This window comes from Podarcis raffonei, chromosome 13 (assembly GCF_027172205.1).
Source record: "Podarcis raffonei isolate rPodRaf1 chromosome 13, rPodRaf1.pri, whole genome shotgun sequence".
Taxonomy (NCBI): domain Eukaryota; kingdom Metazoa; phylum Chordata; class Lepidosauria; order Squamata; family Lacertidae; genus Podarcis; species Podarcis raffonei.
This window is the reverse complement of record NC_070614.1, coordinates 5624974-5652014: the sequence shown is the minus strand read 5'-3', so window position 1 is coordinate 5652014 and position 27041 is coordinate 5624974. Positions and strand designations below refer to the sequence as shown.

Genomic DNA, 27041 nt, shown 5'->3' with positions numbered 1-27041 from the left:
AAATTTCCCGTGCATATTCCAAACCCTAAATATGCACCAATTGGTCATCTGACACACACAGAATTATAGCCGTCCTGGCTTTCAGATTCTGTGACTCCCAACCTCGGGTTGGTGCTGCTGGGATGGGGTTCTCAATCACGTCAAAGACCCTCTGATTCTGCAGCAGGGCCTTCATCTTTATAGACCAAGATGAATAATTGTCATTAGTGAGGGGAGGGGGATAGGGCAAACCTCCCGCCTTCTTGGAATCCATGCTGAATCCAAGGGTCAGCTTTACAGTCAATCTCAAGCCAGCTTTCACTTTTCAAGCCAGTAAACTCCAAAAGCCTTTGTTTACTGCTTCACTGGCAGGCAAACCTTCGGGCTGTTTTTTTACAAAACCCTTGCACAGCTGCGCAGATACACTTTCGATTTCCCAGGCTCTTTTTAGGCCACTCAGTAACTGGCAGACGTTGCCTAGCAACCTGCTCAGGACGGGATTCCTTATCTCACCACAGGAATTCCTGGTATGCAAGCTTGCCTTCAGAGCTTGTTTTTCAAACGCAGCTCTTGTGAACCAGAAATTAATCTTTCTGCGTTCATTCTCTCTCCCCCAAAATGCAGCATACCTTTTTTGGGGGCTCCGTTGCCTTGAAACACACTCCTCTCGGTGTCCAGCTGTCTGTTCTGTTTAGCCTCTGGCTGCAGGCAGACGCATTTCTTTATCTTCTTAGGTGCAGAGGATGGCAACGATTCATCGACCTCTCACCTCTCATGCAGATTCTCATAGATCTGATAACCATCGATCTGCTACCAGTTGTCGGAATTCAAGCCAAAAGTCAGAGCCTCCAGCTTAGCTCTTAGTCCAGAGGAATTTGGCCACCCTCCAGGTGCCCGGCTTGAATCCTTATGACCTCCTGTCTGCGTCTCCCGGCAAGATCAAAGGAGGTCTCCAATCGGCGATTCTCCTCAACGTGAAGGAGAACACACCACTCCTCCCACTCCTCTCCCAGGGAGGGGGAAAGAGCCAGACAGAAATATATTTACATGTCTTTATTCCTGTCTTTCACCAGTACAGAGAAACATGTCTGCACACTCTGATTCCCACTGCAGAGAGAGAATCAACTCCACCCATGTACTTCCAGTACAGGGTCATGTGCTGCTCTGAGGTAACATCCGGCTCTCAGAGCACTTTACAAACTGTCCCTGGTTCCCACGGTACAATCCAATAGCATCCACATCCTGTTTACCATTCCAGCCACCTGGTGCTTGCTTCTGCATTGCTCCTTTTTCATAACAATTTTACCATAGAAAGGAGAACATAACATGCTTGATGGGCTTTTGCATAGAGGGAGTGTAGGTTTCCAGGGAACATTAGGAGAGACCTATTAACAGTAAGACCAGTTTAAGAGTAGAATTACCGTATTTTTCGCTCTATAACACGCACCCGACCATAACACGCACATCGTTTTAGAGGAGGAAAACAAGAAAAAAAATATTCTAAATGAAACAGTGGATGTATGATTTTTGTGGTTCATGCTGTGGCCACAGACATGTGATCTGACAGTGAGTTTGGAGTAGCCCAATGCAAAAATCCTGAGGATCCATGTGGATCCATGCTTTGTAACCATGTTTTTGCACCACTGCGGCCCCAGGCAACAGTGGGTGCGTGGTTTTTTTGGTGCAAGATGTAGCCATGGACATGCTATGTGATCTGATGGTGAATTTGGGGTGACCCAGTGCAAAAATCCTGAGGATCCATGTGGATCTGTGCTTTGTAACCATGTTTTAAGTGGGGAGGGAAGGAAAAGCACTCAAGGGACAAGGAACACGCGTGGGGTGGGTGGAGAAGGATGCTGTTAATAATGAAGAAGAGGGGTTTAAGGGGAGAAGGAGCACGCGCGGGGTGGGTGGAGAAGGATGCTGCTAATAATGAAGAAGAGGGGTATAAGGGGAGAAGGCTCCTCTCCTCTCCCGCTTTGTTCCTTTAAAGCAAGCAGGCTCTTCTTTTCTCCCTCCTCCCCGCTCATCCCTGGCTTAGCGAGCTGAAAAACTTTGCTGCTATGTAGCGAGCTGAGTGGGGAGGAGAGAGGGACAGAGAGCCTGCTTGCTTTAAAGGAACCAACCGGACAGGAGCCGCTTACACTCGTGTAAGCGGCTCCTCTCCTCTCCCTCTTTGCTCCTTTAAAGAAGCAGGCTCTCTGTCCCTCTCTCCTCCCCACTCAGCGGCTCTTCTCCCGCTTTGCTGTTTCAAAGCGAGCCACGGAGGAGGGAAGGAAGGGGAACCATGGATCCTCTGCTCACGACTGCAGCAGATCCCCCCGCCATCCGTAGGCATTCGCTCCATAACACGCACAGACATTTCCCCTTACTTTCCAGGAGGAAAAAAGTGAGTGTTATGGTGCAAAAAGTACGGTATTTATCTGGGGTATAGGTGGTCTTTCTCTCTGTACGTCAGGTTTAAATCAGAGGGATTCTCTGCTCTGGGTTTCCTGAATCAAAAAGGGTTCCTTCCAACTCTATAATTCTATACTTAAGCTTATTAAACATGCCACAAAATCAAACACAGGAAATGTTAATAAATGATTGTTTATAACTTTTTAATATTTAATAATAATATATCAGCACATCCCCACTGCTACTAGACTTCAGAGTTATGTATAGCTAAAATACCATTGAGCTTGTTCATTTACTTGGATGTCCAATATACTGGAAAACAAACTTCCTGGAATGGAAGGAAGGGCATGCCCTTGGACGTCTTCCACCATTGTCAGCTTGCTAACATTCTGATCTTCAGACTTTCACTTTTGCACTATTTGAGGAAATGAGACCTTCCTGTATAAAACCTCTCCCAAAGAGCTGACTTTGTCCCCATTTGCCTAAAATTGTCAGGCACAGAAACCCCAAATGGGGTCACATAATTTGTGTATACTGTATGCACTTTTGTATTTCAGTATGCGAGTTCTTCAAAACATTCTTTTCCTCTTAGGTATTTTCACATTTTTGAAATCACAATATAGAAAAGTAGCAATTTCCCCCCACTCCACATAAATGAAAGGTGGGTTTTGTGGGTGAGCCCCCCCCATAAAAAACACACCCAAAGAGCACATTTTCCCCTGCTGTTTATAGTGGTTTGCTGCTCATGGTTTCTCCCTTCCTGCTTCCCCAAGTGCCATATTCTGCACCAAGCTTTCCTCTTATCAGGGATCACATGTTGTTGTTTAGTCGTTTAGTCGTGTCTGACTCTTCGTGACCCCCTGGACCAGAGCACGCCAGGCACTTCTGTCTTCCACTGCCTCCCGCAGTTTGGTCAAACTCATGCTGGTAGCTTTGAGAACACTATCCAACCATCTCGTCCTCTGTCGTCCCCTTCTCCTTGTGCCCTCCATCTTTCCCAACACCAGGGTCTTTTCCAGGGAGTCTTCTCTTCTCATTAGGTGGCCAAAGTATTGGAGCCTCAGCTTCACGATCTGTTCTTCCAGTGAGCACTCAGGGCTGATTTCCTACAGAATGGATCGGTTTGATCTTCTTGCAGTCCATGGGACTCTCAAGAGTCTCCTCCAGCACCATAATTCAAAAGCATCAATTCTTTGGCAATCAGCCTTCTTTATGGTCCAGCTCTCACTTCCATACATCCCTACTGGGTTAGAAACCATTAAAAAAAACACCAACCAATGAAAAGTGGGGAATTTTCCGGGGAGCAGGTGATTCTGGGAGACTTTGTTTATGTGATAGAGCTCCTGAACAGTGTGGTAGAGGACAGGCATCTGTTTGCAGCTGTATAGCTGAGTCCCTGGGCCCCACATTGGCTGCGGCGTTTAGAAACATCATCATCATCGGTATTGTTTTTTATTTTATAGCTACATGCCGCTCTTCAGCCCTATAACCCACCTACCCCCGCACACAGTTTAAAATACCATTGTTGTTGTTTAGTCGTGTCCGACTCTTCGTGACCCCCTGGACCAGAGCACGCCAGGCCCTCCTGTCTTCCACTGACTCCCGCAGTTTGGTCAAACTCATGCTGGTAGCTTTGAGAACACTGTCCAACCATCTCATCCTCTGTCGTCCCCTTCTCCTTGTGCCCTCCATCTTTCCCAACATCAGGGTCTTTTCCAGGGAGTCTTCTCTTCTCATGAGGTGGCCAGAGTATTGGAGCCTCAGCTTCAGGATCTGTCCTTCCAGTGAGCACTCAGGGCTGATTTCCTTCAGAATGGAGAGGTTTGATCTTCTTGCAGTCCATGGGACTCTCCAGAGTCTCCTCCAGCACCATAATTCAAAAGCATCCATTCTTCGGCGATCAGCCTTCTTGATGGTCCAGCTCTCACTTACCACTTCCATACATCACTACAGGGATCACATAGGAAATGCAATTATGTCAAAAGAGCCATGCCAGTTTCCAAAAAAAATTGAAAATATTTCAGTTATAGCAAAATGGGACGTCCATGTACCATAGCAGTGTATTCTTCAGATACTGAGGTCAAACTGTCCTGCTGTTTTTACGAGCTTCAAGAGGCTTCTAGCTGGCTTCTGGTATAAGCCAACTTTGATCTGATCCTGTAAAGCTGTTGTAATGCAGCTTGGCATTCAAAGATGGAGTGAGATTTACCTCTGAAATTTTCCCGAGGAAGCATGTTGATTCTAGGCTTTGTTGTTGTTTTTAATAATAAATCACAACTTTTCCCTGACAATAATAATCGCACAAACTGCCTTTTATATTAGACATACTCTTAGTTTCCGCTCCATTTTAATCAAGGATGAGAAGCATTAATAACCAGAGCATTCTTAAATTTTCTGTGACGTTGACTACGGCAATATATCACTGAGCAAAAGCATATTCTATACTTCTCTGGGAGATTGCGTAAAGATGTTGTGCAGGCATTAGCAATTGCATTCCTGCAAATGATTTTTATTATTTGCTTTAAAATATTCTATTTATAACTTATTATACAGAAAAAAAACATAGTTATAACGTTTAGGTTTGGGTTTCACTTGCCTTGGTGCTCACAAGTCATCCGATATGCCACCTCTGTTGACTTGCTGCCAGCAGCCATTTGTTAATTAGCTTTGTCATCTGAACAATGTTTCACTCAGACCTGAAGTCAGCCTGATTAAGGGATTGTGAGTGGATTGCAGGATTATCACATTCCCATACCCTGTCCTCTCCTTTCTTGAGAGCAATTTCCCCTAGACCTTTCCTTGCTGCCCTTAACCAGAGTTCATCCGCAGGGTGGAAGCCAGTTGAGAGCACTTCAGATGCACACCTTCCCATCAACCTCAGTCTCCAACCACCTTACCACTTGCAGGATGGAGGCAGCCCATACACATACTGGAAACTTAAGGGAGGCAGTGGCGCTGTGGTCTAAACCACTGAGCCTCTTGGGCTTGCTGATCAGAAGGTTGGCGGTTCGAATCCCCGCAACGGGGTGAGCTTTTGTTGCTCTGTCCCAGCTCCTGCCAACCTAGCACACCAGTGCAAGTAGATAAATAGGTACTGCTGCACCGGGAGGGTAAACAGCGTTTCCGTGCGCTCTGGTTTCCTTCACAGTGTCCCGTTGTGCCAGAAGCGGTCTAGTCATGCTGGCCACATGACCCGGAAAGCTGTCTGTGGACAAACGCCGGCTCCCTCGGCCTGGAATCGAGATGAGCACCCCACCCCATAGTTGCCTTTGACTGGACTTAATCACCCAGGGGTCCTTTACCTTTCTACCTGCACTGGAAACTTGCAGAAGAGGGCAAGTTTTGAGCTCTGAACAAAGACCATGAAGAAGAAACACAGGATATTTGCATCTAACTGACGTTCTTTCACTGGTCCTCTGGTCACAAACCACGCTGGTCTTCTTCACCACAATGCAAATGCTTATCTTTTATTTGCTGCAGTCTACAAGGGAGTGCGGGATGCGGGTGGCGCTGTGGGTTAAACCACAGAGCCTAGGACTTGCCGATCAGAAGGTTGGCGGTTCGAATCCCCGCAACGGGGTGAGCTTCCGTTGCTCAGTCCCTGCTCCTGCCAATCTAGCAGTTCGAAAGCACGTCAAAGTGCAAGTAGATAAATAGATACCACTCTGGTGGGAAGGTAAATGGCGTTTCCGTGCGCTGCTCTGGTTTTGCTAGAAGCGGCTTAGTCATGCTGGCCACATGACCCGGAAGCTGTACGCCGGCTCCCTTGGCCAATAAAGCGAGATGAGCACCGCAACTCCAGAGTCGGTCACAACTGAACCTAATGGTCAGGGGTCCTTACCTTTACAGGGGAGTGAAGAGAGAGCTTTGGCCCCACTCTTGAGACTAGCCAGAGCATGTGGTTTCCTGGCTCTTATAAGCTCTAGTACTTTCCAAAATGCTGTTCTGCACAGACTCACATCTCATATATGTGGCTTCACAGAGATCACATACTGTAGTTAAACTATGGAATTTGTTCCCACAAGAGGGAGTGATGTACACTTAAAAGAAGATTAGGCAGGATAAGGCTAGCAAGGGCTACTAGCTGTGATGGCTTTGTTCCACCTGTACTGCTGGAGACAATATATCTCTGAATCATTGTTACTCTGGGGGGAGTGCTTCCCACAAGCATCTTGTCAGCCACTGTGACCTGAGGACGTGCAAGTAGATCAGCCACTGGCTGACCCAACAGCCCCTTCTTATGGCCATTTGAAGACTGTCAGCTACAGCTAAGCAACCTGTATTTTTCTAGTGAGCAAGTTCAATATTGGGTGGCTCTGCTAGAGGCTGCTGCAGCTCAGGATGCAAGTTTGAGAGCTGACACGAGGAACCCTTTGAAAGTGAAAATCTGAAATGTTTCGCTTTATTTTCCTTACTTTATTAAATTTGCATACCACCCTTCATCCGAAGATCTCACCAAAGTTCACAGCATAAAAATATAAAATAAGAATACGAAATACATAATAAGAGCAAGAAGAGAACCAACAAATAACTCCCCCTCCCACAAACACATTTAATAATAATAATAATTATTATTATTATTATTATTATTTATTTATACCCCGCCCACTCTGGTTGCTTCCAACAAAATATTAAAATACAGTAGTCCTTCAGATATTAAAAGCTTCCCTAAACAGGGCTGCCTTCAGATGTCTTCTAAAAATCTGGTAGTTGTTTTTTCCTTTGACATCTGATGGGAGGGTGTTCCACGGGGCAGGCGCCACTACCAAGAAGGCCCTCTGCCTGGTTCCCTGTAACCTCACTTCTCGCAGTGAGGGAACCACCAGAAGGCCCTCCGCGCTGGACCTCAGTGTCCGGGCTGAACAATGGGAGAGGAGATGCTCCTTCAGGTCTACTGGGCCGAGGCCGTTTAGGACTTTAAAGGTCAGCACCAACACTTTGAAATGTGCTCAGAAACGTACTGGGAGCCAATGTAGGTCTTACAAGACCGGTGTTATGTGGTCTCTGCGGCCGCTCCCAGTCACCAGTCTAGCTGCCACATTCTGGATTAGTTGTAGTTTCCGGGTCACCTTTAAAGGTTAGCCCCACATAGAGCGCATTGCAGTAGTCCAAGTGAGAGATAACTAGAGCATGCACCACTCTGGCGAGACAGTTTGCGGGCAGGGAGGGTCTCAGCCTGCATACCAGATGGAGCTGGTAAATAGAATGTTAATCAGCCAACCTAAACCTGGCTTTGAAAGAACATGCGTTCCTGGATGACACCGCTGTTACTCCTGGAGCAGGGCGGAGCCATTGTCATTGCCAGAGAGGAACAAAGGCATGTTGTCGAACAACTAAAACAGAAGGTCTGAATATCAGGCATGTCACTTTCAAACATACTTTCATTCCATCCGTTTCTGTGATAAAGGTAACTACTGCAAACAACAAAGCACATAAATTGTCCTTTCTTTTTAATGAGCGCTCCCTGGATCCTCAATGACAGTTTCACTTTTCCTTAGCTTTTGTTCGATTAAAATGGAATGTGTCACTCAGCCTAGAATCAACCATTTGGTTCTGCACTATTGCATTCGGTATTCTTTGATGCACATTCTTTAAAGGACCTTTTCTTAAATGGGGACTGGTGATTTGTAGCGGGTGTGAATCATTTTTTAAAAAATTATAATAATGTGGACTTCAGTAATGACAACAAAGATGACCAGAGGTGAAGGAGGAATTTGTTCACGTAGTCTAGTTGATTAGATGTGTAGAAGAAAGTTTTGATGCATGCTTGTCTGTAGTAAAGAGAGGAAGAAAGTACTGTAAGTCTCTGTACACAACTATTAAAGGCACAGAAAGCAATCAAAGTCGTTTCTGATTTTGCCTGCCCCCATGTGTTACTTCACAGGCCTTTGAAGGCATTACATTTTAAAATGTAAAATATTTGGGCCAAGTCTCCTTAAGGCATCTACATATTAGAGTTACATTAGCCTTTTTAGCAGACTTGCATGTGGCTTGTCGTCTACCAAAACCCCCAGATAGGACCATTTCAAGTTACAAGAGATTCCCACTAACATTAGGAACAACTTTCTGCTAGTAAGAGCTGTTCGACGGTGGAATGGACTTTGGAAGGTGGTGGACTCACCATCTTTGGAGGCTTTTAAGCAGGGGCTGGATGGCCACCTGTCGTATACAATCTAGTTGTGGTGCCTGCATTCCAACACCACAATCTATGATTCTGTTACCTTTTCCCCATGTGATCCTGTCAAGCCATGTGCCACGAATCCCGTGTTCATCTGATTTTTCCTGCCTAAATGCAGAACTTTACATTCATCCCCAATGAAATCTGTTTGGTTGTCAATACCACATTCAGTCCTTTTCCCAAGCACAATTCAAAGTGTTGGTGCTGACCTTTAAAGCCCTAAATGGCCTCGGTCCAGTATACCTGAAGGAGCGTCTCCACCCCCATCGTTCTACCCAGACACTGAGGTCCAGCGCCGAGGGCCTTCTGGCGGTTCCCTCGCTGTGAGAAGCCAAGTTACAGGGAACCAGGCAGAGGGCCTTCTCGGTTCGGTAGTGGCGCCCGCCCTGTGGAACACCCTTCCACCAGATGTCAAAGAGAACAACAACTACCAGACTTTTAGAAGATGTCTGAAGGCAGCCCTGTTTAGGGAAGCTTTTAATGTTTAACAGACCACTGTATTTTAATACTTTGTTGGAAGCCACCCAGAGTGGCTGGGGAGACCCAGCCAGATGGGCGGGGTATAAATTATTATTATTATTATTATTATTATTATTATTATTATTATTATTATTATATTCTACAATATTAGCTGCCCCTTATCTAGTCATCTAATCCAGCATCCATTTTTCCACCATGGCCAGCCAGAGATGCCTTTGGGTAGCCCATTGGCACGACACAAAAACAATAGCCATCTCCTGCTGTTGTTCCCTCTGCTATGTTCCCTCTGGATCCCAGAGGTACCATTTAATCATTTAATCATCATGACTTATAGCCATTGACAGCCTTAATCTCTATAAATTTGTCTAACCCCCCTTTATAGCCATCTAAGCTAATGGCTATTTAGTTTCATTAAATGAATCTGGGTTCCAGTTTAACGAAAGTGAGAGAAACTCTTTTTACTTGATCCACACCAGAGGATTGTATGGTACCTTTAAAAAGCCTATCATGTCCCCACTTTCTTTTTCTAAACAAACTGTAAAAAAAGGTCTCCATCAGTTTCACCTTTCCTCTCAGGGGAGTTGCTGCTGGTCACTGGCAATTATGGCATCCGCTTTCTGCACCCTTTCCAGCTCTGCAACATCTATTTTGAAGTGTGGTGGCCGAAATGTACACAGCATTCCAAGTATGGTTGCATCATAATTGCTTGCGCTGCTAACAGTATTTTGGGCAGCACACTTTCTAAACACATTTTGCATTTTCCCTGTGTTTTTCGAGTTGAGTACCACCTTAAAAGTTAGGGGAGGGGGAAGACTTAAGCATAGTTGCTTTGAACAGATACCGGCATTCCAAGCTGATGTTCTGTACATAATTAGTAGTGATTGATAAAAGAAAACTCACACCTGCAGCTCCTTTCTTTGCAAAGTCCAAATGAGCGCAAAAGCAGCTTCAACGTGTGGAGCACAGTGAAGAAAATAATTTTCTTCCTGTTTCAAGATTTGGCACATCATGTCCCTTCTCCCCATTCCCTCCAAATCAGGATTATGCTTTGCTTATCTTAAGAAGCGGCTTAGCACTATAATGTTCATTTGGAGGTTAAATCCTTGAATTGCATCTCAGGAGATTTATGACACTAGGCTGTGTTCCCAGCCTCACCCAAGCAGTCCTGCTTCCTGGAGCTGTATGATGATCACCAAATTGCTCAGGGAAGCATGAGCAGAATTGTTGGAAGGGACCCAGGTTAAACCACAGAGCCTAGGACTTGCTGATCAGAAGGTCGGCGGTTCGAATCCCCGCGACGGGGTGAGCTCCCGTTGCTCGGTCCCTGCTCCTGCCAACCTAGCAGTTCGAAAGTACATCAAAGTGCAAGTAGATAAATAGGTACCGCTCCGGCGGGAAGGTATACGCCGTTTCCGTGCGCTGCTCTGGTTTCGCCAGAAGCGGCTTAGTCATGCTGGCCACATGACCCAGAAGCTGTACGCCGGCTCCCTGGGCCAATAAAGTGAGATGAGCGCCGCAACCCCAGAGTCGGTCACGACTGGACTTAATGGTCAGGGGTCCCTTTACCTGGTGTGATGGCCTGGAACTCAGGCTCGGACTCAGAACCAGAGGAGTCTCAGTCCGCACCGGATCCTTTGCCTCAGGCGGCATCTGGACCAAGTCTGGGGCCTGATTCTGAAGAGCCCCAGTCTGCACAGGTTCCCATGCAACAAGCTCCAGCTGGGCCGAGTCAGGCCGGAGCCTGCCCTGGCTCCAGATGTGGGGATTACCTCGTTGCCTTCGGATGGGCAATCACTTACAGCTGCTCCACTACCAGTTGGGTCAGGAGAGGCTGAGGCGCCTCTGGGTCTAGTAACCCACCAACATCTCCCGAGCTGCAGAGACTAAGGTCTGAGAGAAGGAGAGACCTGAGTGCTTGCAGGAGGAGTGCTCGCCTTTGGGCGAGACAGGGAGGTGAGTCGCAGGACTAGCCATTACCCCGACAAAGATAAAAGGCTGTCAGACCCTGCCCCAGGTTGCTGGAGCAATATTGCTGTTTGCTAGAATCTGCCTGAGACCCTGTGCCCGACCTAGCCTGGTTTCCTGCCTGGGCCCTGTCGGACTGACTCCTCGCGGAATCCTTGGATTCAGGACCGGACCTGGTCCGCGTTGCTTGGGTTAACCCCCAGGCACAGCACACCCTGAGAGTCATCTGCTCCAATCCTTTGCAATGCAGGAATCTCAGCTAAAGCATCCATGACAGAGGGCCGTGCAACCTCTGCTTAAAAACCTCAAATGAAGGAGAGTCCACCACCTTCTCATTATGGTTGAAAAATTAACTCGTAATAGTAACAAAACTGAATTGACCGTATGTGCCACAAAGGGCATGGTACCCAAGTCCACCATCGACTTTAGTCCTGTATGAAACAGCAAAACTTAAATATAAGCTCCTCCATGCCACAGAAAATACTCTATTCTGCGAGATCAAGTTGCTGTTGACATTTCTGTCAGACTAGTAATGTCGTAGTCATATGATACAATGGTTAATTGAGCAGGGAGAGACATGGAGAAAAGTTCTTTTTGAGTTTGGCTGGCCTGGGTGACTGACCAGCCAGTGACGCTCAAGGCTGGTTTTGGATCGAGACCATAGCTGTCAACTTTTCCCTTTTCTTGCGAGGAATCCTATTCGGAATAAGGGAATTTCCCTTTTAAAAAGGGAAAAGTTGACAGCTATGATTGAGACCCAGGTTTTTCTGGTTCAGAGGAAATGAGAAAGGGAAGCATGTTTATCACTACAAAATACCAGAGAGAAAACGACTGCTTTTATCAGAAAGTGTTACATCCTATTGGCGCTTGATGTATTTTAGAAACTTTTTTTTTTTAATGAAAAGAACCCACGAGGGAAAGTCAGTGATTATTTTATGACATGCCCCCAAACCCCCATCTGCTTGTGTGTGTGGAAATGCTCAGAACAGATTTTAGGGGTGTGGTGGGACCATGTGGGGAAAGGAAGGAGTTTTCATTGCACAGCCAAAAGTCCTCCCACTAGCAGACTTTCTTCATTGACTACTGCCCATTGTATTGTATCTTTTTCTGGAGGAATTTCAGCAGTTGAAATGATAATGCCACCAAAAACAATCTTCATTTTGATATCTGCTAATCAAAATACTGATCCAATAGTTACAACAATGTACATTGAAGTGCATCTGGAATAACAAATAAACAAGGCTAAAAGCCAGAATTTATATGAAGATAGGAGATCTCCAAGTCCTGTACTTAGCCCTGTTTTGTATAGCAAACTGTTTTAACTGGGTTATAGACTGCATATCTTATAGCAAAGGTTGAACAAAATATATTGAGAACACCTTTATATGAGATACTATGGGGGGTTGCAACAGTCAGTTAAATATAACTTATTTTCACAGTTTAGATTCTGAAAAAAAATCATTTAAACCAGTCCTTCACTTCTGGAATTTATCTTGGATAAAATAAAAGAGGAGAGACATCTATAAGATTTCAAATATGGAAAGCAACAAACTTTTTAGGATACAAGATCTGGTATATCAAGGGGTTCGTGATTTCTTACTCAGAAATTAAGAGGAGACTACAAGGCAGGAATCCCCCACAGTTTCATTATTTTCAAATCCAATCTTGTTTGCAATGACATTTTAGATCATATGAACAAATACGAGTGAACCTAATTTGAAATGTAAAGAATGAAGAAATAAAAAACAGACATTAGCAAAAGTTCATCTTGGAGCCTGAGCAAGTAAGAGTCTGCATGGTTAAATAGGCTCAATAGTATAAGGGAAAGCAACCCAGTGGATATGTGGAAACGTCTTCAGAAAACATTGCACAAGTTTCCCCCTAAATATGGCAATTAAGAGAAAACAGCTAGCTCACAAGCGCATTATACCAGCCAGGAGACATAAAGCTAATAATAAATAAACTACGCTGCAATATGTTAGAAGTGTCAAAAAGAGACAGGCGATTCCCACCCACCCCAGTACGTGGCAGAAATGCAGTTTGGCAAAACTATTGGAGGAAAATGGGAAATAATCTTAGCTTGAGTCTTTGAAATTCCGTAACATCAGGATTTCCGCAACTTCGTCTTAGACCACAATGCCAGTGCAGTAGAGCTGGTTTAAATCTCTTAAAATTTAAATGTTTGGGGATAGTTGTCTACCACGATTATAATTTTGAAGAAACAGCTACATGTGAAATGCAGTCCTCCAGAGATGCTTGCACTAGAGCAGGGCTGGGGAATCAGTGGCTATTTTATTTTATTTATTTTATTTTGCATTGCAGGGGGTTGGTCTACATGACCCTCAGGGTCTATGATTCCACGTTGTTCTTCTACAACTCCCATTGCCCCTGACACTTGGCCATGATACCTAGAGTTGATGGGAGTCAACACCTTGGAGAGCCACAGGTTCCTTAGCCTTCTCTAAATATTCCTCACCTCCAGCTAGTTGTGCCTTGTCATATTTGAGGCCTCAGAGCAGCCAGGAAATAAGTTGCTTTTTAATAAATAAATCTTGATGCTTGTATTCCAAGGACCGTCAGCAACTGATGTTAACATTTGATAAAGCTCCTGGATGCGACTGACAAACATGCCGTAGGTCAGTGTGCCTGAAAAAACAGATTGATGACATCCTGTAGATTTTTAAAATTATTATTCTGTAAAACATGGTTCTTTTGCCAGTTGTTTAAACAGCAACAGACTTTTTTCTTCGCGTGTTCACAATTTCCCATCAAAATCTGCAATGCTAACCTGAAGCTATAGCAGATACGATCGAATTCCATAGTCTTGGAAGAAGCTTCTGATAAGATTCTTCAGTAGCAGATGAAAATAGCCAGGAATTTCTTTTGAACGTTGTTGTGGCTTCTTTGCATGGGGCTTATTAAAGGCTTGGCTTTTTTATGACTATACTGAGCGACAACCTGAAAGCTGGGGAGTAATGCAGTCCAGAATTTACCTAGATACTTAGCCAGTCTTTGTTGTTGAAATGTCCATGTGATGCTTTAAAGACTGACTTTTAGAAGTCCTTGATTTATGTTCCTTATTAATCTGAAAAATATGTGTGGGGCATAAAATTTGTTTCACATTTTCTTCAGATGCAAATGAAATCCTTTCCTTCTGATCCAAGAAGTTTCACTACAAAGAAGCAGCTTCGTGACCTTATCTGATTCTGATCAAAGGGCAATTTTCTTTGTACTGAAGAGAAACAAAAATAATATTCATTAAGCCATTCTCTAATTGCAGCTGGATAGCAGTTGTTCTGAATTACCTAATAATAATAATAAAAAAACTCTGGATCCCTTTGATGTAATGTTAATAGTCAGTGGGTGGCGATGTGCATTAAAGTCTCTTTATTGTTCACTGACATTTAGGTCACAATCAAGAGACAGCCGTGAGCAAACCACACACTGGCTTCCATGAGCGAATTGGAATGGTCATCCCCATATACACCAGACTGACAGAGGGGAAGGTTATCTTACCCCCATCCACACTGTCCAGTGCTGATAGGGATTACCTGCATCAGATGCACATCAAAGCTGTATGTACAGTGCGGGGGGGAAGTATTTGATCCCCTGCTAAATTTGCCCGTTTGCCCTCCGACGAAGAAATGACCAGCCCATAATTTTAATGGTAGGTTTATTGTAGCTGCGAGAGGCAGAATAACAACAGGAAGATACCAGGTAGCCTGACATCTGGCTGGTTGATAGGGGATCAAATACTTATTTCACTGATTATAATGCACATCAATCTCTGACTTTTGTCTTCTGGGTTTCTGGGGGTTTTCCTGTTGTTATTCTGTCTCTCACAGCTACAATAAACCTACCATTAAAATTATGGACCGGTCATTTCTTCGTCAGAGGGCAAACGGGCAAATTTAGCAGGGGATCAAATACTTTCCCCCAGCACTGTAGCATTCTTGGAGAATCCATGAGTGATCCCAGTTAGGATGCATATACAGTGGTACCTCGGGTTACAGACGCTTCAGGTTACAGACTCCGCTAACCCAGAAATAGTGCTTCAGGTTAAGAACTTTGCTTCAGGATGAGAACAGAAATCGTGCTCCAGTGGCGCGGCGGCAGCAGGAGGCCCCATTAGCTAAAGTGGTGCTTCAGGTTAAGAACAGTTTCAGGTTAAGAACAGACCTCCGGAACAAATCAAGTACTTAACCCGAGGTACCACTGTACACATTCCACTTTCTGGAAGGGCAGCCAGCTGATGGGTCCTGAAGCACAGCATTCTGTAATGTGAGGGGCTCTTGATCCTTAAAACAGATCTACAGGCCTGCCTTTGTGTGTAGATCTCACACTGAATTGGGATGTAACCTGTTAAAAGGGAGTTACAGCTATTGGCTGGAAAGTGACAAACAAGGCAATGACTGGTTGCATGTTGCTGTTGATTGTGTGAGGTCGGTCTACATGGGCTCTCAAAAGAGGCCTGAACACACACACCAAGGAACTTGACAATGGCGTTCTAGTTTGTGGTAAAGTGGCAATGCATGGGAACAGCTGTAAAAGCAACTGCCTTTTCTCAATGGCCATATTACTTTGTTATCACCAATTTTACCTCCATCCATGTTACAACTATGTTACAACATGTTACTACAATGTCATCGAGCATAAAGTTATGCACACTGGGACCAAACCAAAGAAAATCTAAAGTTCACATCTCGTAGTTCAGGAATGAGACCTTGGAGTCATGGCAGATAATTTGAAGATGCTGAACCAGTGTGCATAGCCTGTGAAAAAGACCACATCCATGCTACGGCTAATTAGGAAAGAGATAAAACTGTCAATATCCCGCTCTGTGGTGCAAGTGTGCTTGGAGTACTGTGTACAACTCTGGCCTCCTTCCCTCAAGAAAGACATTGTGGCAGTGGAAAATGCTCAGAAAAAGGCAGTCATAACGATCAAGGTTATGGAGGAAAAAGTTGCAACATTTTTTGGGGAAGGGGGTAGTTGAGAGAAAAAGTGAGCCTGAGGCGACATAATCAAGGTTTATAAAATTATGCATGCTGTGGAGAAAGGGGATAGGGTTACCTCTCTCACAATAAACACTTTTGACACCAACTTCCTAAGGAGGTTTTGGTGACGGTGAGACCCCAGGAAAATTTTGGAGGCTGATAAACGGCAGCCTGGCAAATATTTAGTCTTTCATCTAGTGGTGGCGCAGAAGGGTGCATGAGAGGAGTACACTTTACTGTGGCCTGGTCTGCCTTCACCAGAAAAGCATGGGCCCACAGAGGGCTGCGATGTCTTTCTCCATCACTCTCACTCTCTGTCTCTCTCTCACACACACACTCACATATTGTTGTTGAAGTTTAGTCATGTCCGACTCTTCGTGACCCCATGGACCAGAGCACGCCAGGCACTCCTGTCTTCCACTGCCTCCCGCAGTTTGGTCAAACTCACGTTTGTAGCTTCAAGAACACTGTCCAACCATCTTGTCCTCTGTCGTCCCCTTCTCCTGGTGCCCTCCATCTTTCCCAGCATCAGGGTCTTTTCCAGGGAGTCTTCTCTTCTCATGAGGTGGCCAAAGTATTGGAGCCTCAGCTTCACGATCTGTCCTTCCAGTGAGCACTCAGGGCTCATTTCCTTCAGAATGGAGAGGTTTGATCTTCTTGCAGTCCTTGGGACTCTCAAGAGTCTCACATATACAAAAAGGTAAAAGATCCATGGACGGTTAAGTCCAAACTTGACTATGGGTTGTGGTGCTCATCTCACCTTCAGGCCTAGGGAGCCGGCGTTTGACCACAGACAGCTTTCTGAGTCATGTGGCCAGCATGACTAAACCGCTTCTGGTACAACGGGACACTGTGATGAGTGCCAGGGCACGTTGAAACACCATGTACCTTTCCGCTGCAGTGGTACCTATTTATCTATTTGCACTGGTGTGCTTTCGAACTGCTGGGTTGGCAGGAGCTGGGACAGAGCAATGGGAGCTCACTCCATCGCACGGATTCGAACCACCGACCTTCCAATCAGCATACCCAAAAGGTTCAGTGGTTTAGACCACATATACACCCCCCCTTCACATGCATCCATTCAGCACATCAGCTGAGGTTGCATTTCAATTGCATTTGCATCCATGTGTCCTCTGGAAGAGTTAGTTGAGGTTATCCAGAATGGCAACCTACTGTAATTTGGAGGCAGAAAGATGTTTTGTGCCTTTTCTCAACTGAATTTTGCTAACTTTCCTTATCTTCTTTATTTCCTTAGCACTGGGACAAATTATGCTATACGTAGATGGGATGAATGGAGTAATCAATCATAATGAAACAATCCAGTGGCTGTACACTCTCATTGGGTCAAAGGTAAGAAGAGTCCCATTTATTGAAGAGTTTTAAAGATTTTTCCGTGTGTGTGTGTGTAGACAGCTGTGATACACACACACACATGGAGAACGTGCCAATGACTGAAAAATTCCACTAGTTTGATACTTGCCACAAGCAGAGGAGTACATGTGCAAAGGCAATGCTAATTCCATTTATAGTGGCACGTTCCTCTCTTTTTTTCAGCTAGTGAAAATAATCCATAGGGCAATGTATGTGGAGTTAGATTCCTACTGCAGAATGGCATCCCAATGGGACTTTGTGTTGCTGGTCTTGAAAGTGCTGCCTTGGCTACCGGTGAAGTTCCCAGGGGAAATGTTAGTACTAGCATATGAAGCCGTGACTGGGACCCAAGTACCTATAAGAGTGCCTTCCTCAGTACCAGCCATCTCAGCCCCTATGATTGGCAGGTGAGACCCTGGTGGTGGTGCCACCCTTGGGGACTGACATCCTGCTTGGCATTGGCCCATGACGGGGCCTTTTTAGTGGCAGCTCCCTGTTTGTGAAATGCCCTCATTATTGGCTTTTGGGGGGAAATTAAAAACATTCCTGTTTGCCCAGGCTGTTCATGGCCCAAAAGCACTGTTCTTGGCAACCTTAAAATCACTGCTTGAGAGAATGTTTTAAAGGGTTTTTAGAATGTATGGCTTTTAGGTGGGGGGGGGAGAGAAAGGAATAAATAAATAAACTACACGCGCTGCCTCAGTGCCAAACATACAGATCCCTTTGGTAACTTGCTATGGTTAAGGAGGCATTAAAAAAAACAACCCACATACAGCCTGTGAAGTACTGAGGGGAAATCTAATCAAGATGTTTTATAGATGGTACTTAACACCTACCAAAATAGCTAAAATATATAAGAAAAAAACAGATCTGTGCTGGAGGTGTGGTAAAACGAAGGGGACACTTATACACATTTGGTGGACCTGTGAAAAAATCAAAAGCTTCTGGAACATAGTATATGACGAGCTTAAGAAAATGTTTCAGTATAAATTTATGAAAAATACAGAAGCTTTTCTGCTAGGGATAACGGACACATCTATGGCAAGAGAAGATCAGAAAATATTCCTCTAATGCCACAGGAGTGGCAAGGATCCTAATTGCTAAAAACTGGGGAAAAGAAACTGTGCCAACAAAAAAGGAATGGCAAGACAAACTGTTAGAGTATATTGAACTGGCTAGATTAACAGAGATCAAACTAGACAAGAGTTTCAAAAAGCATAGGGAAAATGCAGAGAATACTTCACAAAACAGTGCCCTAAAATACATACCTGGACTTGTTTTGATTAATGTCTGCAGGAGACTTTGTGGATATTTCAGTTATAATTAGAAAAATCTTAATAATTATTCATAAAGGAAATAGCTTATAAGAAGTAAATAAGGAGGCCAGATACAGGATAAAGGAAGTCTTTTATTTGGCTGTTTGTATTGTTGTATGTTATGCTTATTGTATGTTATGTTCACGTTTAATAAGGGTGGATATCTGTTTTTGGGGGGTGAGGGCTTATGTTATGTTGTAAATAACATTTCCAATAAAAATTAAAAAAAAATCAGACCCACAAACACTCTTAATATATGCTGCCAATTGGAACAAGTGCATTAATAGTATTAACTCAGAGCAGGCCTTTCTCCTTACAAAGAATCTTTCATATGCGCACAGACACACACATATGGCGTAAAGTGAATAAAAAGGAAGTGACATATCTCAGAGATGCCGGAAACGATTACTCTTTAATATTATATACTTTTTGTTTTATTCTAATGCTTTATGCCCCCATCTGTCAAATATATTATTAGGGCGACTTGCCAAGGAAATAATTTCCGCACAAGGAAGTAAGGCCTCAACTCTCTGAGGTGCCATTTTTATCACCTTTATAGCCTCTGTATGTGCCAGTATTGATGCACCAAAATAACTGAACCACGGCAAGGACAGATCAGGCCACAGCAACCCTGATTGAGTTTGCCCTTGCTAAGGAATGGTAATACTTCCCAGTGAGAACATTCAAAGCAGCATTCTTAGTATAGGGAAATCCTGGGATTTTTTAAATTTCCCTCTTTTGCTATAGAAAACCATCGCATAGCGCCACCTAGCAGAACAACTAAAATATATTGGGATGAATAGAACACAGATGCTGCACATTTTTATACCTAAACACACTCACCCTGAAAAGGCCTGCTCAGCATTCATGATTGCCTTATTTAAGACTTCATAATGCAATACAATTTCCATGTATATATGAAGTATTATTTTTTGGTAGGAAATCTTCAGATCTTATAAGTCCTCTTGATCAATAAGAAATGTCTTGAACATTATGTGCATGCATAATATTAAACCTTTTATATTAAGCAATTTTTGGTTTCCCTTATTTGTGTGTTCAGACCCAGCATTTCTGCTGGGAAACTAAGAAGGTTTTAGCATGGATCTGAATGTTGACTCAAATTTTAGTTTTGGTTTGTGGCAGAATTTTGGCCACAACTTTATTGATTACAGAAAGTGAGTGGTTGCATAGGCTCTGGTTCGACTAGCTCCCTGCCATGCAGGTAGCGCTGACCCAGGGTTCCAGTATAGGTCAGCCAAGGGTGAACACCTGGATGAGCGGAAAGCCGGGAACAGGCTATCTCCGCCACCCAAATGTCCCCCTGGACTCAGGCACGGGCACAACCCCCTCTCAGGGGTTGACCAAACCATCAAGTCCCTGGATTCCTTTAATGGAATACCCTTCACATAGGGATGGCGAGAGCGTTCTCCCATCCCTATCACCTGAACCAGAGCCTATCCACAATCTTACAAGTTGTGACGATTTGTTACGTGGCAGGCGAAACCCAAATAGCAGCAGCCAATCAGCCAATTGGGGGAAATTCCTACTGTGTCCCTGTCCCAACGACAGACAACACACAACGGCAAAACAAGGTCAAGCGCAAAGCCTTAAGAGTAGGGAGAGGTGGGCGGGTGTTCCAATGCATGCACCGAAAGAGGAAGCTCTGGGTCACGTGCATGGGCATAAATAGGTCCCTTGAACCGTTTGGACTGCACCCCTTTGGCCAGATTGCACCCAGCTGAAATGAGTCCTCCCATTTACAACTAGTCATTAGGACACTGGACTGTATATTTAAAAAGATAGACTTTCTGACGTGCTCAATTTCCAAGCTAACGGAAAAAGTGATGGATATGGATGCCAAAATTGCCCTCAAAAATAACTAACAGAGGGGACCTCCAGTGATAGCCCCACCAAACTCTGGGGCAAAGGGGATGGGAAAATACAAACTAAACGATCTCATGTGTAAGCAAAATCTAACATTGCAACCTAAGAAGATATGCCTAACGATAAGGTCTGAGATATGGGACTGGTCAAGCTTGGAAGGAGCTAAAATTGCCCTAAGTAAAATCCTGAGAATAAGCATAGTTCATATTGATCTTCATGCTTTACTTCCGCTAACTCAATCAAATGGCTCTTACAAAGTTATTTTAGCCTTCCATTCGCTGAGACTACCCTTATTAATAATAAGACAAAAATGGGAATTTATAAAAATAAAAATCATACCCACAAGGGTTTTCGCAGACAGCATAGTAAAACCACTACTTGTGGAAAAAGAGAAAGAGATATTAGATTCAGAAACAAGCTCTACAAAATCGTCAGACAAAGAGATGTTGCTTTCCCCACAGAGAACGGAGGAGATTGCCTGCAGTCCACAACCAGGAACGAACTTGGGTGGTTCCAGAATATCCAATGATGAAAGCGCCCTTATGAATTCATTTGACGAATTACAGTCCCAGCTTCAAGGGACCTACCAATCGGGTGTTGTGGCTGACCAGCCACAACACAGGGTGTCAGTTGTCCAGGTCTCACCAAAATACGTGCCCTCTTTAAGGGAGGACCCAGTTTATCCTCTGCTGTTGTCAACATACTCCTAACTAATGTATTTGCAGAAGAAAGTCAGTAGAGACAAGTAGGGTAGCAGGTGAGAAATCACAACCACGTTCTTAGTTATGCACAGTGTGCCACTGAAAAGCTGTGGTGCAGAGAAATAAAAGATAATTGAATCATGGAATTGTAGAGTCCAACCCCCTACAATGCAGGAATCTCAGCTAAAGCTTCCATGTCAAATGGCCATCCAACCTCCGCTTGAAAACCTCCAAGAAAGGAGAGTCGACCACCTCTCGAGGGAGACATCCGCTGTCGAACAGCTCTTACTATCAGAAACATTATTCCTGATATTTAGTTGGAATCGCCTTTCTTGAATCCATTGGTTTGAGAGCAGGAGAAAATAAGCTTCCTCCATCTTCCATGTGACAGTTAAATCTCCCAGGTTTCCTGTTCCAAGCCGGACAGGAAGCTTCTTTAAATATTTGGAGACTGTCCCTAAAATTTACATTATATCCTTCTTGTTATCATCATTGCAATCTGTATGTTTGTAATATTGAGAGCAAGTTGAGAGCCTCTCTAACCCCACACCAACATCCAGCGCAGCAGAGTTATTTTTAAAGCCCTCTTAACAGGAGTTTAGGTTTTTTTTTAAAAAAGGTTTATTCCTGTGTTTGTGTAGGTATTAAATTAATGCAGCATAACTCTGATGACTTCACCCAGAATGAAACATATCAAGGCCTACATATTTTTAGCAAGTTTCTGTCGTTATTATTGTGTGGTTGGAAAAATAGGATAAACACTAGGGGGTTTCTCTACATCTGTAGCTGTAGCGTTTGGAAGCTGCCCAAACTGTTTCTGAGCCATTCTGTGTCTTTCGAATTTAACTCAGTATTGTGGACCAGTTTAGATCTATTGAAAATGAAACTGGTTCCCCGCCCCCCTCATTTGCTATAATAGGGAATCTTTCGTTTAACTGAAGTGGGTGAAATCTGTAACTCTCTAGAGTAGATTAAAGCCTGTCAGATTTTAGACAGATACATGCAGAATTTTTGGTTTGGGGCACCTTTAGAATTTGATATTTTAAAGAGATGGACAGACACAGACAGACAGACAGACAGACAGTATCTTATTTTCCTCCAGACTTGGATGCAAGTTGCAGACATGGTCACCCCTTCTGAGGAGATGAAGCCTACTAAATTGGTTCCCACTCAAGGGCAGATTTTATCATAATAACTGGTAGGCTAGAAAAAGAGTGTGGATAGCCAGCATCTCATCATGAATTATCCTGGGTGCAAAGAAGCAGATCTTCCTTTTTATATCCGATTCACAGAATGTTGGTTTTTCAGTCAACACTAAGCCAGATTTCCTTGGTTTGGACGTAACTGGGATCTCTCTGGGCTAATTCAGGCCAGGGTCTTGGTGTGAAGCTGGTGTTCTGTGGGAAGGAACTAGGGAAAGGTGTATTTGGTCCTAGTAAATGCTCATGGATATCATGGACTGGTTGGACACAGAGGAGTGAAGAAGTTGGCTGAAATGGGCAGAGCAAAGACAAGCGGTATGCAGGCACAGTCTCCAATTGCTTGCAGGAAGCCCTGGAGAGGAGACACCAGGGACTTTTAGTCTCAGCAACTAATTTCATTGAGTGGGACCTTACAGGCCATGAGCTGCAGTGCTCATTAGGCCTAAAGCACAGCCAAGGCTGCCAAGATCATGTTTCTCTAATAAAAAGTTAACTCCAACTTTGAACTGTGTGATTTACTGATTGGCTTCCTCCTTTACATGGGACGCGGGTGGCGCTGTGGGTAAAACCTTGCTGATCGCAAGGTCGGCGGTTCGAATCCCCGCGGCGGGGTGAGCTCCCATCTTTCAGTCCCAGCTCCTGCCCACCTAGCAGTTTGAAAGCACCCCTAAGTGCAAGTAGATAAATAGGTACCGCTTTATAGCGGGAAGGTAAACGGCGTTTCCATGTGCTGCGCTGGTGCTGGCTCGCCAGAGCAGCTTCGTCACGCTGGCCACGTGACCCGGAAGTGTCTCCGGACAGCGCTGGCCCCTGGCCTCTTAAGTGAGATGGGCGCACAACCCTAGAGTCGGACACGACTGGCCCGTATGGGCAGGGGTACCTTTACCTTTACCTTCCTCCTTTACAATGGCATTACAAACCCTTTTTTTTAAGGACTGGAACAATTGTCTGAATTAGGCCATTACAGGAAAGATTCATTTCTTTATTTGGGGAGGGTTTTTAATTTCTTGGCAGAGCACAATGCTTCGGATGTATTATGTTTTGAATTCAATCCCTGTTACCTCTCATGTAAACCTGTGGATTGGGTTGGGCTAATCAATGATCTGACTCCAGTAAGTCAACTTAGAATGGTCACAAATTTCCTTCCTGCCATAGTGGTTCTTGTTTTAAAATCCTGGCCTCTCATTTTTAGCTGGTGTCAGGTTGACCAAAGATTGAAAGGACAGCAGCATCAGTTCTGTTCTCTGACTCCAACAGAGGGTCGGCTTGTATTGCATTAAGAAAGCAGCATGTCTGCCAATGTCAGCCTGATGAGTGACAAGCTCTCCTCTCTTTCCTCTTGCAGTTCCGTCTGGTTGTGAAGACAGCACTGAAGTTGCTCCTTGTTTTTGTGGAGTACACAGAATCCAATGCGCCACTTCTGATCCAAGCAGTGTCCAGAGTGGATGACAAGAGAGGTGAGTTAGAGTACCTGCCTGTAGTTGCGCTTCAAAGGAAATACAGTGGTACCTCGGGTTAAGTACTTAATTCGTTCTGGAGGTCAGTTCTTAACCTGAAACTGTTCTTAACCTGAGGCACCACTTTAGCTAATGGGGCCTCCTGCTGCTACTGTGCCTCTGGAGCACGATTTCTGTTCTTAACCTGAAGCACTATTTCTGGGTTAGCGGAGTTTGTAACCTGAAGCGTCTGTAACCCAAGGTACCACTGTAATGAAATGGTTTGTGGTTTTGCTACCACAAAACAACCCTACAAAAGCAAATCATATTCTCTTTCATACACTATATACTTTGTTCTCAAGAGCAGATTTCAAGTAGAAAACAAAATGCTAGTAGGCCACACTGTGGCATAGTTTGGGGGGGGTAGAGGGGCTGCTAACCAGGGTGCAAAATTTTGGGGAGCTGCAAAATTTCAAAAGAAAAATAAGCCACTTTTAGGTTTTTTAAAAACAATCAAGCAATGTGAAAATTTCATTAAATTAATAATTATAATAAAATAAACAGCCTCTGCTGTCATCTCCCAAGCTTCCCTCTCCGTGCTGGGAAGATCCTTCCCCATCAGCCTCACTGCAGCCCGGCCCTGACAGGAACCATGGGTTAGGCGGTGCAATACTTGCCTTGCCCCAGGTGCTGTCAACCCATGCTATGCCACTGATGCCACAGACATGTGTGCAAGTGTATGAATTGGAAATTTGCCTACAAAATGCATGGCTAATAGTGTCTGGCAAAGGATATTTATTTATTTATTTATTTATTTATTTATTTATTTATACCCCGCCCATCTGGCTGGGTTTCCCCAGCCACTCTGGGCGGCTTCCAACAAAGATTAAAAATACATTAAAAACACCAGTCATTAAAAACTTCCCTAAACAGGGCTGGCTTCAGATGTCTTCTAAAAGTAAGATGGTTGTTTATTTCCTTGACATCTGATGGGAGGGCATTCCACAGGGCCACTACTGAGAAGGCCCTCTGCCTGGTTCCCTGTAACTTCACTTCTTGCAGTGAGGGAACCGCTAGAAGGCCCTCGGAGCTGGACCTCAGTGTCCGAGTTGAACGATGATGGGTTCCGCACTCCTCCTGTGTTTTGTAGGTAAAAGCTCCATTGTTATAGATGCAGAAGATGACAACAAAACTTAATCTATGGAGGACATGTTCTCCTGTCCTTAAATTTTGATTAGTAGGGTATTCTCATTTTTCTCAATTTTGGTGTTTTCCTGATTTTGTAGGTGAGATTTCAGGCAATCCTCAAACAGAGAAGCAGTTAGTGCCGTGTGATGCACATCATTTCAGTGGTGTGGAGAGGGTGGAGTTCCCCATGGCAGTGGGGATGCAGTGAGAGCTACTGGCCAGAGGGCTGTAAAACCTGTCACCAAGGCCTTTGCAGTTTATCTTGAGGCATTCATGGTGTGCTGCCTCAGCCAAACTTCACCCGACTATGCCATCTAGGCAGTGAGCTCCTTCATGAGGGTAGGGCAGGCATCCATTGGTCAGAGTCAGCCAGCCATGCCCGCTGTGAATTTTATGCCCATGCATTTCCATCTTAATGGTGTCATGCCCTCTTGAATTCTCTCTTCAAAGTTCTTTTCAATTTCCTCTTACGGTACTTGTTGACTATTGTCCTCATGCCAGTGTTTAGCCTATGATGGAGTTTCACGGTGGAATTATGGCTGCTGACACCAGGCTTGCCCTCTGATTGACCCTCATGAAAGGATTTATGTGCACTTATGCCACTTACAGAACCAAGTTGTCAGAGCTGCCCGAGGTCCCAGCTCACAAAGGACCAACGCCGCTTCGTTGTTAAGTACGAAAGTCTTTATTGAAGTTCAGTTTCACTTCCACAGCCGCAGCGTGCAGCCCTACGTCTCAAACTCTAGACCGCTGAAGCTCCGTCTGAATCTCCTCCCCCCAGACACCAGTTTAAGACTCTAGCCTTGCTCCACCTCTTCCTTTGTTCTTTCCTCCTCTGGGTCCGCCTGTCCGTCGGGGTCTCTCCCTTCCTAGACTCTTCTGACACTGAGTCCCCTGAATCTTCCCCCTCCCTCCGGCGGGCTTTAGGACCTGGTTCCCAATCCGGGTTTCCTGCTGTCCCGCGCGCCTGTACACTTGAACTTGGCGCGCGCGCCCAGCCTGCAACCTTCCCCCTGACCTTTGCACTGCTGCTGTCACTGCTCCCCCCTTCGGGGAGGCTAGCTGGAACTGACCTCCCCTCCGTTCCGCCACTTTTCGATGGAGGCGTGGTCAGCCCTGACTCATCTTCTCTCCCCGCTGGAGGAGACGCTGGTCCTGACACATGTGACTCTTCCCCCCCACTACGCTCTGGTGGGGAAGCTGGTCCTGATCCCCCGCTGCTGCTTTGGGAGTCCCCGCTGGCCCCTTGCTTCTGGTGCGTCCCCCCTGGGACCCCCCTTGCCCTCACCATCGGCGCCCCCTTCTGGGAATCTTCTGATTCGCTGGAGAAGCTCATGGAATCTCTCGGGTCACTGTCATACTCCCCTACGCTGCCCTCGGATTCCTCCCCTTCGCTTTCCGTTTCCTCTCTCCCCTGTGCTTCTGCTCCTGAGTCCCTGACACAAGTGTTATAAGAATTCTAAGGTCTCAAATATAGAATAAATGTTCATAAATGCACACATCTCTAAATGTGTCTGAAATAGTATAGAAGAGCAATCCTGAAGATATTTTGAGTCTCCCAGTGACCTTAAATATTCCTCTTCAGTAAGGGAGGCAAATGGGGAAAGCCTCCCCGTTGTATTTTTGCTTACAAATCCTGTCTCAAGGGCGTATTTGTGTAGGAATAGGGTGAGCCTGTAACCTGGATTCAGAAACCAAAGTATTAACCATCACCAAAGAATGGCCAGGCTGGCCAAGTAATGCAATCAGCGACCATTATCAGGTATCCTGGCAGACAGGATTTCTGCTGTAGACTGCCTCCTATGATGTATGTATGATGATTTTAGGGTGGTCTTTGGCTAAGGGGCTGGGCAATGCCAAGTCTTTAAAGGTTTCTGCACACTATAGTTCAGGGTCTCTCCCTCCTTGGAAGGAGGGAAAGGAACACTGTTGCAACAGAAAAATATC

General features: G+C 44.9%; 1 protein-coding gene across 16 annotated transcripts in view; it reads left to right on the top strand.

Moving 5' to 3' along the window:
• Positions 1–27041, top strand: part of FHOD3 (formin homology 2 domain containing 3) — a 331840-nt gene that overhangs the window by 194725 nt on the left and 110074 nt on the right. For all 16 annotated transcript variants that reach the window (XM_053360836.1, XM_053360827.1, XM_053360833.1 and 13 more), the window contains exons 6-7: positions 17252–17346; positions 23816–23927. In XM_053360836.1, the coding sequence (XP_053216811.1) occupies positions 17252–17346; positions 23816–23927 (207 nt within the window). The remainder of the gene's footprint in view (positions 1–17251; positions 17347–23815; positions 23928–27041) is intronic.